Source organism: Trachinotus anak, unplaced genomic scaffold, assembly GCF_046630095.1.
Source record: "Trachinotus anak isolate AG129_WGS33_773 ecotype Australia unplaced genomic scaffold, CSIRO_AGI_Tana_v1 ptg000002l, whole genome shotgun sequence".
NCBI lineage: Eukaryota > Metazoa > Chordata > Actinopteri > Carangiformes > Carangidae > Trachinotus > Trachinotus anak.
The window spans coordinates 16,496,520-16,509,960 of record NW_027273853.1 but is presented as its reverse complement, the minus strand read 5'-3'; the positions used below and the strand labels follow the sequence as shown (position 1 = coordinate 16,509,960).

At 42.7% G+C, this 13,441-nt stretch overlaps 1 protein-coding gene across 8 annotated transcripts in view; it reads left to right on the top strand.

Annotated features, from left to right (window-relative positions):
* The window catches only part of magi2b (membrane associated guanylate kinase, WW and PDZ domain containing 2b), a 75,921-nt gene extending 62,841 nt beyond the window's left edge, over positions 1-13,080 (top strand). For 4 of the 8 annotated variants that reach the window (XM_071501995.1, XM_071501977.1, XM_071502003.1 and 1 more), the window contains 11 exons: positions 1,679-1,710; positions 3,131-3,323; positions 3,450-3,565; positions 3,985-4,177; positions 4,667-4,906; positions 5,954-6,139; positions 6,604-6,916; positions 7,640-7,859; positions 7,964-8,107; positions 8,697-8,835; positions 9,883-13,080. In XM_071501995.1, coding sequence (XP_071358096.1) covers positions 1,679-1,710; positions 3,131-3,323; positions 3,450-3,565; positions 3,985-4,177; positions 4,667-4,906; positions 5,954-6,139; positions 6,604-6,916; positions 7,640-7,859; positions 7,964-8,107; positions 8,697-8,835; positions 9,883-10,577 — 2,471 coding nt within the window. In that variant the 3' untranslated portion in view covers positions 10,578-13,080. Of the gene's footprint in view, positions 1-1,678; positions 1,711-3,130; positions 3,324-3,449; positions 3,566-3,984; positions 4,178-4,666; positions 4,907-5,953; positions 6,140-6,603; positions 6,917-7,639; positions 7,860-7,963; positions 8,108-8,696; positions 8,836-9,219; positions 9,309-9,882 lie in introns of all 8 variants that reach the window. The other 4 variants (XM_071502036.1, XM_071502030.1, XM_071502021.1 and 1 more) reach the window with 4 other exon arrangements.
* The last annotated feature ends 361 nt before the right edge of the window (positions 13,081-13,441 follow it).

Genomic DNA, 13,441 nt, shown 5'->3' with positions numbered 1-13,441 from the left:
TGGCTGTGAAGAAAACGGTGTCAGACTGCACAAGCCAATCAGGCTGATCTGAAGGCCTTCCAGAGCTCAGCAGGCTAGTCTGTGAGGTCGGCCTGCCAGACTGCCTGACCACTGACTCGTGAGAGAAGCCACATGAAGCCTCTCCACCAGTCATTCATTTGTAATTCATCAGCATTCATACGAGTGCGCCACACATCCGCCACATATGCTGATGAACTGTATTAGCATTTAAATTAAGCTTGAATGCATCCGTGAGGATGACGCCCCTCTTTAATATGAGTGGACAGTTGTAGCTCATACTCATTTCCTTTATTGGGTCATTAAGGAAAGTTTCATGAGAATGAGTTATTAGAATTCCTTAAAGGCATCCCTGAAGGCTTGTATTCCCTGCAGAATGTGGTTATTAGTCCCAGCCTCCCACAGAGCCCTCCCTCTGCTGCTACCACTGTGCTGAATCATTTCAGCACCACGGATAGCTCTCCTCAAACCTCCATTCATGTTTATGGCATTTATGGACAGGAGGGTTTTCATTTGTCTGCGTTCCTCATCTCGTTGTGTCTTCCTCTGTGCTCACAGGCGCAGCAGGGATGGAGGACGTTTAGTTACAGATGGAAGAGATTTCCAGGTAGCAAAAATGTTTTAAGTGAGCGAATGGAGAAGGGCTAGGCGTGAAAAATGTGGAAAAATAAAAGATGAAAGTATAAGGAAAGGCAAAAAATGTATTTCAATTTTCATTTGTCTTCACACGGACTGGCAGTGATCTATTGTATTTTATTTTCCTCAAATCTCTCCTTGCTCGCTGATTTTGATAGAAAGTTCTGCCATTCTGCTCTGTTGCTAAGTGTTCTGGCTTTCATCTCACACATCTAAAAAGCAGGCGGTTGTAGTTGGAGAGTAATGCCATAAATATATTCCATCTAGTGCTCTCTGACATTTTTCAGGAAAACTCATAAACTGGATAAATATTAAATATATCAGGATTCTCTTAGGAATATTTTGCAAGCACCCACATCCGCTAAGGATTCATGAGCGATGCTGCAGGGGTCTAGCGTGCTTGATGAGTGTGTTCATGTGTTTCTATCCACATGTGTAAAGATTCAAACTGGATGTTTACACGAAGCAGCCATTGCATGTTTTTCCCTCATGTCTGACTGTATGTATTTGGGTCTCAGTAGCATAAATTGAGTGTATGTCTTTGAGTCAGTGGAGTCACAGGGGAGCTGTGTTGATGAGATTGTTGTTGGGATGTAGAGTGCTCCCTGCTTCCTACATGCAGATAAAATATGACTTGCAGAGAAAACTGTGTGTGTGTGTGTCCGTGTGTGTGTGTGTGTTTGGGGGAGGGGGCCTCTGTTTTTGCCTGCAGCTAATGATGTAATTATGTTGAAAACAAATGCAACAACCAAACCCGTTTAGGAAGAGTTACACAAACAAAGTCAAAACAGAGGAATATGAAATCAGCAAAATGAGAATGAAAATTTTTTCACACACTGAGGGAAGATGATTTTAACACTCCAATCCAATAACTCATTTGTACGAACCTTTTTTACGCTACACAGGTTCCATTATAGTTGTTTTTGTCGTGTAGTTGTAATTGTCTGTATTTTGTTTGATAAAGATCTGACAGATTGTCTGAGTCTGCTCTCTGCCAACTGGGTTTTCTCGCTTTCTTCCTCAGGCCACATCTCTCCATGGAAGGCCTCCAAACAGGTACAGTGATTAAACCAAATGTGTTTCTGCTTGTGTGTGCGTGCATGTGTGTGTCTGCCAGAGAGAGAGACAGAAAGAGAGGCAGAGAGAATCTGTGCATCTGTGAACCAGATTTGTTTGTTGAAGCAGAGAGGGTAACATGGTAGCATATAGGATCAGTGTTTGTCACTGAGGCTGTGTTGCCTCACAGGTGCGTGGCTTTTGGTTTACTGTGACATGAACCAGCCTGTCCTGACCTGCTTATTGGTTTGATCACATCAGATCTCACACCTCGCCAGCTGGGGAAAAGCTCTTCAGATTTATACTTTAACTGCACCTGTTACTGCTCTTACAATCAGCATTCATTCATGGTATTAGTCCGAACATGCAGACATTATGAATCTTATCTCATTTAGGTTTTAATTGTGAATACTGATTTGAATTCATTATCATATTAGCCCCAAATGGCGTTTTTTTCTTTTTTGCATTGCGTTACCAAATCAAAACATTTAACTAAATGTTGACTTGATGTGATAATACATGTTTTATCTCCCTGACTCAGAACAAATCATGTCCACATCTGCTTTATAGTGTATGAAAAGGTTCTCTTTCAGTTCATTAAATCCCTGCAGCCATCTGAAGGCAGGAGGACACATGTGTTGATAAATCTGCAGCCTCTCATTTGAGAAGTGTCAGAGCACAGTGCCACTACACACAGCTGTCCACTGTGTTTACCTTAATTAAATCACATGCAAATGACACCAGGCTGCTACAGTGTAACCCAAACCAATACTACAGACATCAGACTGGTTCATTGTAACTCTGTATTCTGTTGTTTAAGTGGGAGATGTTGGATTGTGTCGGCATTCCCAACTTCCTTTTTCACAAACGAAGCATTTCAGGTTTTATTCTTGAAATGCATCACAGTGCAGATGCTGTTGTAACACATTTTGTAACAAGGTCTGATGTGACAATTTATAATGTGAGATGAAGTAGAAACAAAACTGAAATATAGTCAGATTGATGTGGTCATATAAACAGCCTCATCAATACTTTTTATTATAAATTTTTTGTCAAATAAAAACCCATACCATCTACCTCTAGCTGCAGGTTTGAACTGCTGTGCGTTCAGGATGTGCCACTCTACAATATCAAGTCAAATAATATAACTTCATATAGATGTCTATTTCTGTTTGTCCAGCTGTTGTCGTCAGTGCCAGTGTGATGGGCACAGCTGTTTCAGAACGATGAGACCAGTGATGTGACTGACTAAGAGTGAATTTATGCACTACATCAGCCAGCCCCTTTGCACTTTGCATAGCTACACCTACATGAACCAAAAAGCTAGTGTCTTTGGAGACTCGTTGTGCCTAAGATTTACAGCTCAAAATTGGGCCCCTTATCTTCAATCAAACATCCGTTGTTCATGTTTTCCATGTAGTTGACTGACCAGTGGGACCCGCATGGCAGCCCCCAGGCAAACTTGTCTGGCCCAGTCTTGCCACCTGGCACTCCCTTCCCAAACCAGCCACAGCACCGCACTTCTGTGCCTGACTCAACTGAAGGCTTCGACCTAAACAAGCCTGATCCTTATGACCTTTATGAGAAGTCGAGGGCTATCTATGAGAGCCGACGTGAGTACAGAACCTTTAGTTCATGAAAACAGGGCGTGATGTTGCTTTAAACACACAAACACATAATATGTGCATTTCAAATGAAAAAGAGAGTCAGCCTTTATTGTCTGTATATCTGTGTGCCAGGTCCAGAGTATGAAGAGGTGGAGGTGCACCTGCTGAGAGAGAAGACCGGGTTTGGCTTCCGCATCCTGGGGGGAGACGAGGCCGTGCAGGCTGTGAGTCCGGACGCCCGTGACAAGGCTCGTATGGGACGGGCTGGACCACAAACATTTTTAACCTCATGCACACCAACCTCGTCTGACCTGCACCTTAACTTATCTCACGCTCTCCATCCAGTTACCGTTCATACAACTAACCAACATACCATCCACACACACACATACACACAAGCACACTTTGACTGTCTCACACTGTCCTGACCCTCTAACTGCTCAGTACCTCCCATACTGAAGTAACGCCTTGCTAACTTGTGCAAGTGTACAACAGCATGCAAACTGTGAGAATGAGGCAGCAGAATATTTGGAAAGTGAAAAAATGCTGCTATGACCCAAAATTACTTTGCAAGCTAGATAAAGCAATTATTGTGTGATTCCACTGCGTCTCTGTCTCATCCTCTTCACCTTCATCTATGCTGCTAATATTGATTTTCTTTGAACAGATTGTTATTGGCGCTATAATAGAGAACACTCCTGCTGAGCGTGATGGGCGACTTCGACCTGGGGATGAGCTCATTTCTGTGGATAAAAATGTGGTTGCTGGGAAACCGCACAAATACGTAATAGACTTGATGCATGCAGCCGCTCGCAACGGTCAAGTCAGCTTGACTGTGAGAAGGAGAGTGCAAATGCCTGGTGAGGAGATGCTTTGTTTTTTTTGTTTTGTTTAGTTTTTTGTTCTCTCGGGTTTTGTTTTTTTTTCACACTTAACCAAGACGGGAGAACATGCTGCACATTTCACTGGCATCAAATTAAAAAAAAGGCGACTTGGACAAGACACACATGCTGACGGTCTGCAGTGTGAATCAGTGTGTATTTCTCACCCACACATCTTTTCTGTGGTAGTAGATCATACATACATATATCCTTTGTTCATTTTTAGCACTGCAGCTGGCTCTGTGATTTGTCTTTTTAAGTGCAGTACAACTGCATGAGTCACTTATCAAATGACAAGCAGACAAGCAAAGTTTGACTTTGACAGAGAACCCCTGCTGGAGGTAGATCATCTTAAGCTGCCTTCATTTTAAAACAAGCTTTAAGTAAATGGCCTCAGTGGGTAAACTGATCATGTTTTACAGAGCTGTTACTTTGACTCATATTGTCTCATTGCTTCCTTTCCTACAGGTGAACCCTGTCCTGTGAATGGCCGCAGCCCTGGCTCAGTGTCGACACAACACAGCTCTCCACGCAGCGATGCAGCCTCAGCTTCAGGCCCTCCAGCGATCACCATCCCCGCTGCCACCTCTCCTCCAGAGGGATCTGCCCTGCAAACCAGTGACGTGGTTATTCACCGCAAGGAGAATGAGGGCTTTGGCTTTGTCATCATCAGCTCCCTTAACAGACCGGAGAACACCACCGTCATCAGTAAGTTGCTTCTGTCTGAAGCCATAAAGGTTGTTACTGAACACAAATGGAGATTTTTAAATCCTTATGACCAAGGATCCATGAGTGGTTGTTCATGAGTTTTTTGGACTGTTATATTTCCTGGTGCAGGAATCTGTGGCTCTTTGGAATACATGAACCAAAATGTAAAAAATATACATTTTTTAAAATATATTTAAACAATGTTAAATACATTTTTAAGATATCAGATTTTTTTACAACACAAGTGATCTTTGCACTGCAAATTCACTCAAAACACAGGGTCAAAAGTATAATATCCACTATATCTGCTTTACTAATAACCAGTGGGCTGCATGCCCCTTTAATTTTCTTGACTAGTGTTTCTTATCCTGTTCAATAGTTTCAGAACCTTCATAAGCTGGGGTCAATCTGAAATTGATTTGTTTTTAAGATTAATTTTTTTTTTAATCCTAAATTGGTCTTAATTTCATGCCAAGATAGTATGAAAAGACTTAATATTCTTAAATGTGGCTTTATTAAACATATATTTAGCGGTTACACTAAAGAGAGCTGATCTCTTTTAACAGACTGTGGGATTCTTGAGTCAGCTTGAATTGAGTGCACACTGAAGATATTAATATATCCTGCACAACTTCCCATGCACTCATAGAAATATCTACTGCACTCCAACATTATTGATATGAATTTATTTCTCTGTTTGGTGCGTCCAGAAACGTTTTACATTGAAGTTATTTTTTGGTTTTTCTATATTAGTTGTGTAAGAAGTGTCAATAAAAGATAAACTAAAAATAGAAAATCTAACATTTTTTGAAAGGTTTGAACTGTGTATTTTTGTGAAGTGATGGTGCTTCGTAAGGCCTAGTAAATATTTGTAACTGTCATTTTAAAGTGGCTACACTGTCCCATAGTGAAAACTGGTGAGGCTCATACTGTAAAACAGTTCAAAATGTGATTTGCTCCACTTAAAAATTGACTTTTGTCAGTGCTGTTCTAACATCTATCTTCACAAATGGTGTTGACAACCACCTTGTTATTGCCTGTTTCCAGCTGTGCCCCATAAAATAGGACGTATCATTGAGGGCAGCCCTGCAGACCGATGTGGGAAGCTGAAGGTGGGCGACCGGATCCTGGCTGTGAACGGACAGTCCATCATCAGCATGCCACATGCAGACATTGTCAAGCTCATTAAAGATGCTGGACTAACAGTCACACTGCACATCATACCCGAGGAGGGTAAGTGTCAGGCTTCTTTTTAGTTGCTTCTTTCTCTTTGTACTTGATAACGAAAACACCCTGAAGTCAGTTTCCTTTGTCTTATATGAATATGTTTTATTTTGCTTTCACACAAAATGTACATGTGAAGTATTCTCAAAACAAGGACACAAGGTTAGGAGGAGTGATGCTCCTGCAATGTTTTGGTTATGGAGGCACTGGAACATTTCAGTCAAAACCAAATTTTTAACATCCCTGTCTTATGACATTGAGACACTTTAGAGTCTATGAGTGTGTGCTTTATAACAAGGCTACGTTATTCAGCAGATAATTCAGTAGTTTTATCAAATACATTTCAGAAAATTTTACTACAGTGCTGCATTCTTGTGCATCATGGGTAGGTTTTATTTTTCAATTCATTCTAACCCTTTTTCTAAGTGTAACACACCCAGGTGAACTCTTGTCTCTCCTTCTGTCCCTCATAGGTTCCCATTCTGGGCCCAGCTCAGAGAAGCAGAGCCCCATGACCCAGAAACACAGCCCACAGACCCAGCCCAGCCCTGTAGCCCAGCCAAGCCAAGGAGGCATCCAGCCCGGGCAAACAGCTCCTCAGCCAGGTCAAACAGCCACTCAGCCAGGTCAAGCACCTGTCCAGCCCAGTCAGACACCAGCTCAGACAAGCCAAACAGTGACTGGACCTCCTGCACCAGCCTCCCAGCCTGCAGCAGCTGGAACCCAGCAGAGCCCAGTCACCCAGCCCTCTGGCCCCCCACCACAGCTCTACCTCCACGATGGAAGGTAAGAGGTGTGCTAAGAGGGATGTTCCTGTTCGGACTCAGCAGGAACCTTTTGTGAGTTTTCCGTAAACAGAATCTTGATGACGGGAAAAAGGAGCAGGAGTTTTCAAAGGTGACAGATATCAAACTGTGTAAGTAGAGGAGAGTGTGCCATCCTCGTCTTGCATGCCAGTTCAGGAGAAAACCTGCGCCTGCAGACAACTCTGTCCCACTCTGACTCTCAGTCTCAGGCTGGTTCCTACTTGGTTGCGTAACACCACTTAGCTCTTACAGTGCCAGTGAATAATTTACCTTAAGGCCCTGCTTCTATAATGCAGGAAACCAGTGAGGGGCCCTGTATCAAGATTATGAAAGTGTGGGTGCGCACATCGATGGGTGTGTGTGCATGTGGGTCTCAGATCAAGACACTGAGAGAAGCACTCCCAGAGCTGTGGTTTTTTGCCCATTTTACCCAAGTGGGAATTTGATTAAACTTTCAAAACATAGAGTGATATTTCCTTCCTTTTACTGGGGAGCCTCCATGGCCGCACACACGCAGTAATCCTTATACTCTCGTCCTTCACATGGCAAGCTAAGCTCAAATGTTACCATATACATATATCTACTCAATATATCTTTGTGTGCAATAGGACACTTCCTTTCTTTATGCTTCTTCAAAACAACACTGTCTCCATCAAAGCACAAACCTCTCCTCTGATTTTGTCCTGTTTCTTGATCCTCACAGGTCAGAGGTAAAAGCCAGACAGGACGTCAAACCTGACTTCCGCCATCCTCCATTCACTGATTACAGGCAACCTCCAGTAGACTACCGTCACCCACCGGTTACCGATTATCGACAACCTCCAACGCTGGACTACAGACACCCGCCTGGTCTGCTGGACTTCAGACAGCATCCTGCAGCTGCACAGTTTCCCCTGGGGATCCCCGCTGACTTCAGACCACAGGTACAGCTACACCTAAGCTGATGCTGTCTTGAGCATTAAGTCCTCACATTTATTTATTTATTTGCTGTAGATTTGTTGCAAGTTCTGTACATTTTGCTCTGCAGGATTTCGATTACTTCACAGTGGAGCTGGAGAAAAGTGCAAAGGGTTTTGGCTTCAGTATCCGGGGAGGCAGAGAGTACAAGATGGATCTATTTGTGTTGCGCCTTGCTGAGGATGGTCCTGCCATACGTAATGGAAGGATGAGGGTGAGATGGCATGGATAAGATAATTAAAAATATGAAGTTAAAATGCTCTTTGTGAGTATATTGGAATTATTGTCAGTCAATAACAGTTGTTTTGTTGAAGAAATATAGAAAGAGTGAAACAATCCAGTCACAGATGTACAAATAGAAATAGCAAAATGCCAGTTTGTCATCTTGATGTCCATCAAAAATAATATCACATAACATGCTCGTGTGTGATATAGTTCACTTGATTTAAAAATGATTTTTACCTTTCAAGAAAAGGACAGCACTTATGTTCTGTTTTGCTTATAATATGTCACTTTTTCCTTTGTATTCACATATTTACTTTCTTCCACATCTTCTTAATAGGACAGGGATAGTTTACAGGTTAGGAAAGGGGGAAAGTGAGTATGTGCATGCGAACTCAGTGACTGAGTGACCCTCTGCTCACCCTCAGCAACTCTTGCTGAAGTGCATTTGAACAAGGCACTTAGTGGCACTTATCCCCCAGTTGCTCCAGTGGCGATTGTGGTTGTGTAAAAAAGTCGACTTTCCATGGATACACACAGTTTGACAAAAATTGACCCTGTACTCGGTGTTCCTCCTTTAGGTAGGGGATCAGATCATAGAGATTAACGGGGACAGCACTCGTGACATGACTCACGCCCGTGCCATTGAACTCATCAAGGCAGGAGGCAGGCGGGTCAGGCTACTGCTAAAGAGAGGCACAGGACAGGTGCCAGAATATGGTGGGTTTCCCTGACACAAACTGGCATCTCTAAATGTCCAACTCTTTCCACTCTGTCTCTCATTAGTCTCTGACCTCATCTCTTTCTCACTTTCATACTAGAGATTCGATGTTTGAGGTTCAACATTACTGTTTTTAACAGAATGGCTTTTTTCTGCAAATGCTATGTTTTACTCAAGAACATATTAACATACATTTTAATATCTTCCTGCATTCTGCTCCTCTCTATTCTTCTATTCTGTCATCTGAATTTAAACATGTCTTTATGTGAAAAACAATTTTAATCAAACAGTGGAATAACAACTTGCTCTCTAGCCATCGTGTGTTGTAACCCCTCTGCTTTAAGTCTAATGATTGGTATAGGCTTTTACTTGCCTTCCCTTAGGAATGGTACCTCCCAACCTCTCCATGTGCATGAAAGGTGACACACTAAGCTCTCCCTATTTCTTCCTAATGGGCCACTCTAAAGACACGGTTTGTGAAAAACTGCACGTCTTTCTCTCCATACTGATTAATCTGTGTGCTCTAGGCATGCATTCATATGTGCATGCTCATGAGTTTATGCACGAGAAAATAGCAGCCGTGTGTGTGTGTGTGTGTGTGTGTGTGTGTGTGTGTGTGTGTGTGTGGGTGTGGGTGTTTACGTGTTGTTGTAAAGGAGCAATATCGTTTGAAGTGACCCTTCAAATGAAATTGTGTCCTGAAGAGGGCTGTGAAGTAGACTGTGTCACACAACTACAAATACGTGAATTGTTTTCAGGCACTGAATAAATCCTGTCACACGTCTGTCTGTAGAAGTAGTGTAGATTAGACTTACTATGCATAACATATTTTCATAGAGGCCTACTTGGTCAGGTGTTTGCTGCTTTCACACATTTGCATGGAAAATGTCATTATATCAGGATATGGTGTGTTCTTGTACATATCTTTCTTTCTCTCTCTGCTTTTTCCTCTCCTCTCTTACTGTCTCTCTCTGCATGTGCATGCTGGTTGTGCCACTGTTTTTTCATCTTAGTCCACCTCAGTGTGTTTTGTTCCTCCCCAACAGACTGTGCCGGCCCCTGGGATTCCCTTTCTACAGCCCACTCTGCCCTGCAGGAAGTGACCCTTGAACCCCACCCGAATCCATTGCTCTCATCCCATCCAGCCTCAGCCCCAGACTCCCCTCATCAGCTCCCTCTAGAGGCCACAGTGTGCATGGCAGACAAAGCTCCACAGCTGACAGACCACAGCTCCATTAGAGGGGCTACAGGTGGCAGGTCCACCCAGCAGAAGTGCATCATCAGGGGGCAGGGAACCCCTCAGGGGTCTGGAGAGGTGGACTGTGGACCAGATGACAGACAGTCTCGGGCTTTGCCTAACAAAGTTGTCCAGGGGAGGTCCGTTGAAAGACGAGAGAGGCAGAGGGAGGCTTGCTCCCCCTGCTGTGAGAGAAAGGTCCTGCACACACAGGCGGTGAGCAATGTCTGGCCCTGGGACACATATGTGAGTGTGAATTCAAATGGAGCCTCTCTGGCCAGTGGCGATGGACATGTCAGCCTCCAGGAGAGGCTGGTGTCCAGAGGTCTGTTCCCTAGAGAAGATGAGAGGGCAAGCGGCCACAGTGGGCTCTGCTGCCCCACTAAATCTATGGAAGATCCTCCTGTGAGGAGTGCAGCTGCCTCCCCCGGGCCCTGGAATGTGCCTGGGTCTGATAAACTGCCTGGCACCCTGAGGTCCTGGACCTCCACAGTAAGCAGGTAGAATGGATCTAGCTGGTTTGGACTGGATCACACTGTCTGGCTCTTCATTCAGTTCTCCATTGGATGAACAGGAAATCTCCCTCGCTCCCTCTCTCTCTTTCTGTCCTGTTTTCTTCTCCATCTACTTCTGAAATCATATTTTGTTTCATTTGTTCTTACGAGATGATTATTACACCCACCACCTTAAAAAACAGAGGAACTTTCACAGCTATTGTAACATACAGTATCAACCCAGGTGGAGGCATTTTGGACCCTCAGTTGTGACAGCTGATGTTCTGATCACAGATGAAACCTCGAAGTCTGATTCTGAGTGGAGCTGTGCTTGTGATGCGTACTTTTAACCGTTTAACCATATCTGGCACAGATTGGTTAGTACAACATAACCTCAGATGGAACAAGGTTCCTCACAGGAGAGACATATGTACATCCAAGAGGTTTAGTTTTGCTCCATTTTCTCTGTGCAGTGGGATGAATGAGACTATAAATCTGTCAGACGGAGGAAGTGATGCTGAAACTCCTGGAGGACATGGCACTGACCTGAGTGACAGCCTGGTTAACGTGACATATGTTAAGATCTCACACGCCTACCAATATATCATATACTGTAAATGTAAAGATGTGAAAAATATGTACATTTGGTAAACTCAAAAACGTACCTGTTGGTGTTTTTTGAGGCCGTGTTGTAGTTAGAAACATTGTAAAGAAAAGAGAAAAAAACACCAGGACAGTATTTTAGGATCACTATTCCCATGGCCTCGTCTATGACTACATATCAAAGACTGTGCAAGTCACCAAACCCAGACTGCTGAGGGAGGCAGTGGTCGCGTGCATGGATGTAAACCACCATGTCATTAAACAGGGTCTCACATGTCTTTTAGAGGTAGAATATAGAGAGAACATCCTCTATGAAGCTGACCAGTTGGTACTCATGTGAGACAAAGAAGATCTTTTTTTCATCAAATTGAACTTTTGAGTGACTGACAACAGTTGGCTTAGTAAGAACTCATAAAACTGTTCTGTACACGAGATCACAAGTCAACCATGCAGTCATTGTGCAGAATTATAAGCTGTGCTGTATTCATTTAATGCTCAACAGAAAAATTTTGTCTAGTCTATATTTCCCATTTCTATGCCTTTTACTGTGCTACGTGTACCACATCACTGTGGGAGAGGGGCATCGGTGTGGGGAAGAGGAGGCCGATGGTTATGAGGTGGGGCAGAGTGCCTTACTCAAACTAATGCAGAGCTGTCGCTGTTGTGATTTGTTTTGGGAACTGAATGCAAAACAGATATTGGTGACCACGCACACATATCAGCAAACTGTTGAGTTGTGGAGCCTGTTTTTGTCGGACTTGATACCAAGCAGTATATAGTTATCTTGATGCACTCTCAGCTGTATAGCTTATCAATGTCAATGATTGCCGTTGTCCCCACGTAGGGAAGAGGAGATAAATTGTAGCCTGTAGCATTACATCCTCTTCTTAGACAGTCATCTGGGAGAGTCGAGCTGTGAACGTTTATCCAGACAGGGTTATTATCTAAGTGGACCACGGTTTCTGTTCCGTCAGATGAGTGTTATTTCAGCTTTTTGGAATATTTTAGATGATCGGAGAAACATCTGTTCGATAACATAGTTTTGTCACTGGCAGAGTGGAGGCATGCTGCTATTAAACTGAGACACCACAGATGAAGTCACTATCCCCCTGCATTTATCCATTTTGATATCATGCATTTCTCTCAACAAGATATTTGCTCTCATTAAAAATTAATCACCAGAGCTTTTGAGTACTGGGGGACCATATGAGTTTAAAAAATAATCATAATGCATTGTGACAATGTGACTGAATGCAGCATGATGGCAAATCCAAGCTGTACTTGTAAATTGGTAAAGACCAACTGGTAAACTGCTTTTAGCAAGACGGTGCACCTGCGGACTGGGACACTAGTAAGACATAAAGCATCATAAGGACTGAACCTGACCTGCAGTGGTTTCTGGGTAAAACATGTGGTCTGGATGTTTCTGAGCTGACTTGAAAAGTTGAATACACCTGTGGTTCATGTGATAAACTGGTTAACATGTTAGTGAGGAGCATGAGAACATGCCGTTAGGCTGTAGAAATGTGTTTACTGTATGTAGGTGAAAGAATATGTCATCCAGCCCTCTGTCTCCATCCAGGCCGTCCCCCTGCCTGCTGTGAGTGATTTTGTATACAGAAACAAAAAAACGCTTTATTGGAACCTGTGAAGGATGGCACGATCATAAATCCCCATTGAGATCAAGTATAACTGTGTAGTGTTAATTGTGTACTATTCACCTTGTACAGCTGTATTCCTACAAATATGGTTTACTGTATCATTGATACTGTAGTTTCAAAGACGTGAACAACTATTTTTATGAAATGCGACAGTACTGATATATTACATTTTGCTAAAAAACAAAAAACTTGTTTACTGAAAGATATTCTGAAATACTGTCAAATAAACTCTTGACATGGTGTAAAATATTCTTTTCTAGAAAGTGTTTTACTTGCAACCACAGTGGTGAGATTAGAGCTGAAACGATTAGTCAATTAATTAATTGACAGAAAATTAATGCTCATTAAAAGCGGTTTATGGTTGTAATTGTTTACCCAAGCAAAAATTTCTTATTCTCTGATTCCAGCTTCTCAGATGTGAATATTTGCTGCTTTTCTATGTTTCATATAATTCTAGATTGAATATTTTAGGCATTTGAATTGTTAATTGGACAAAAGAAGACACCAGAGGATGTCAATTTAGGTTTTCAAAACGTGTGATGGGCATTTGGTTATTTTCAAAAGTTTTTTGGACTTTTTATATACCAAACAAAAATCTACACATTAAGCA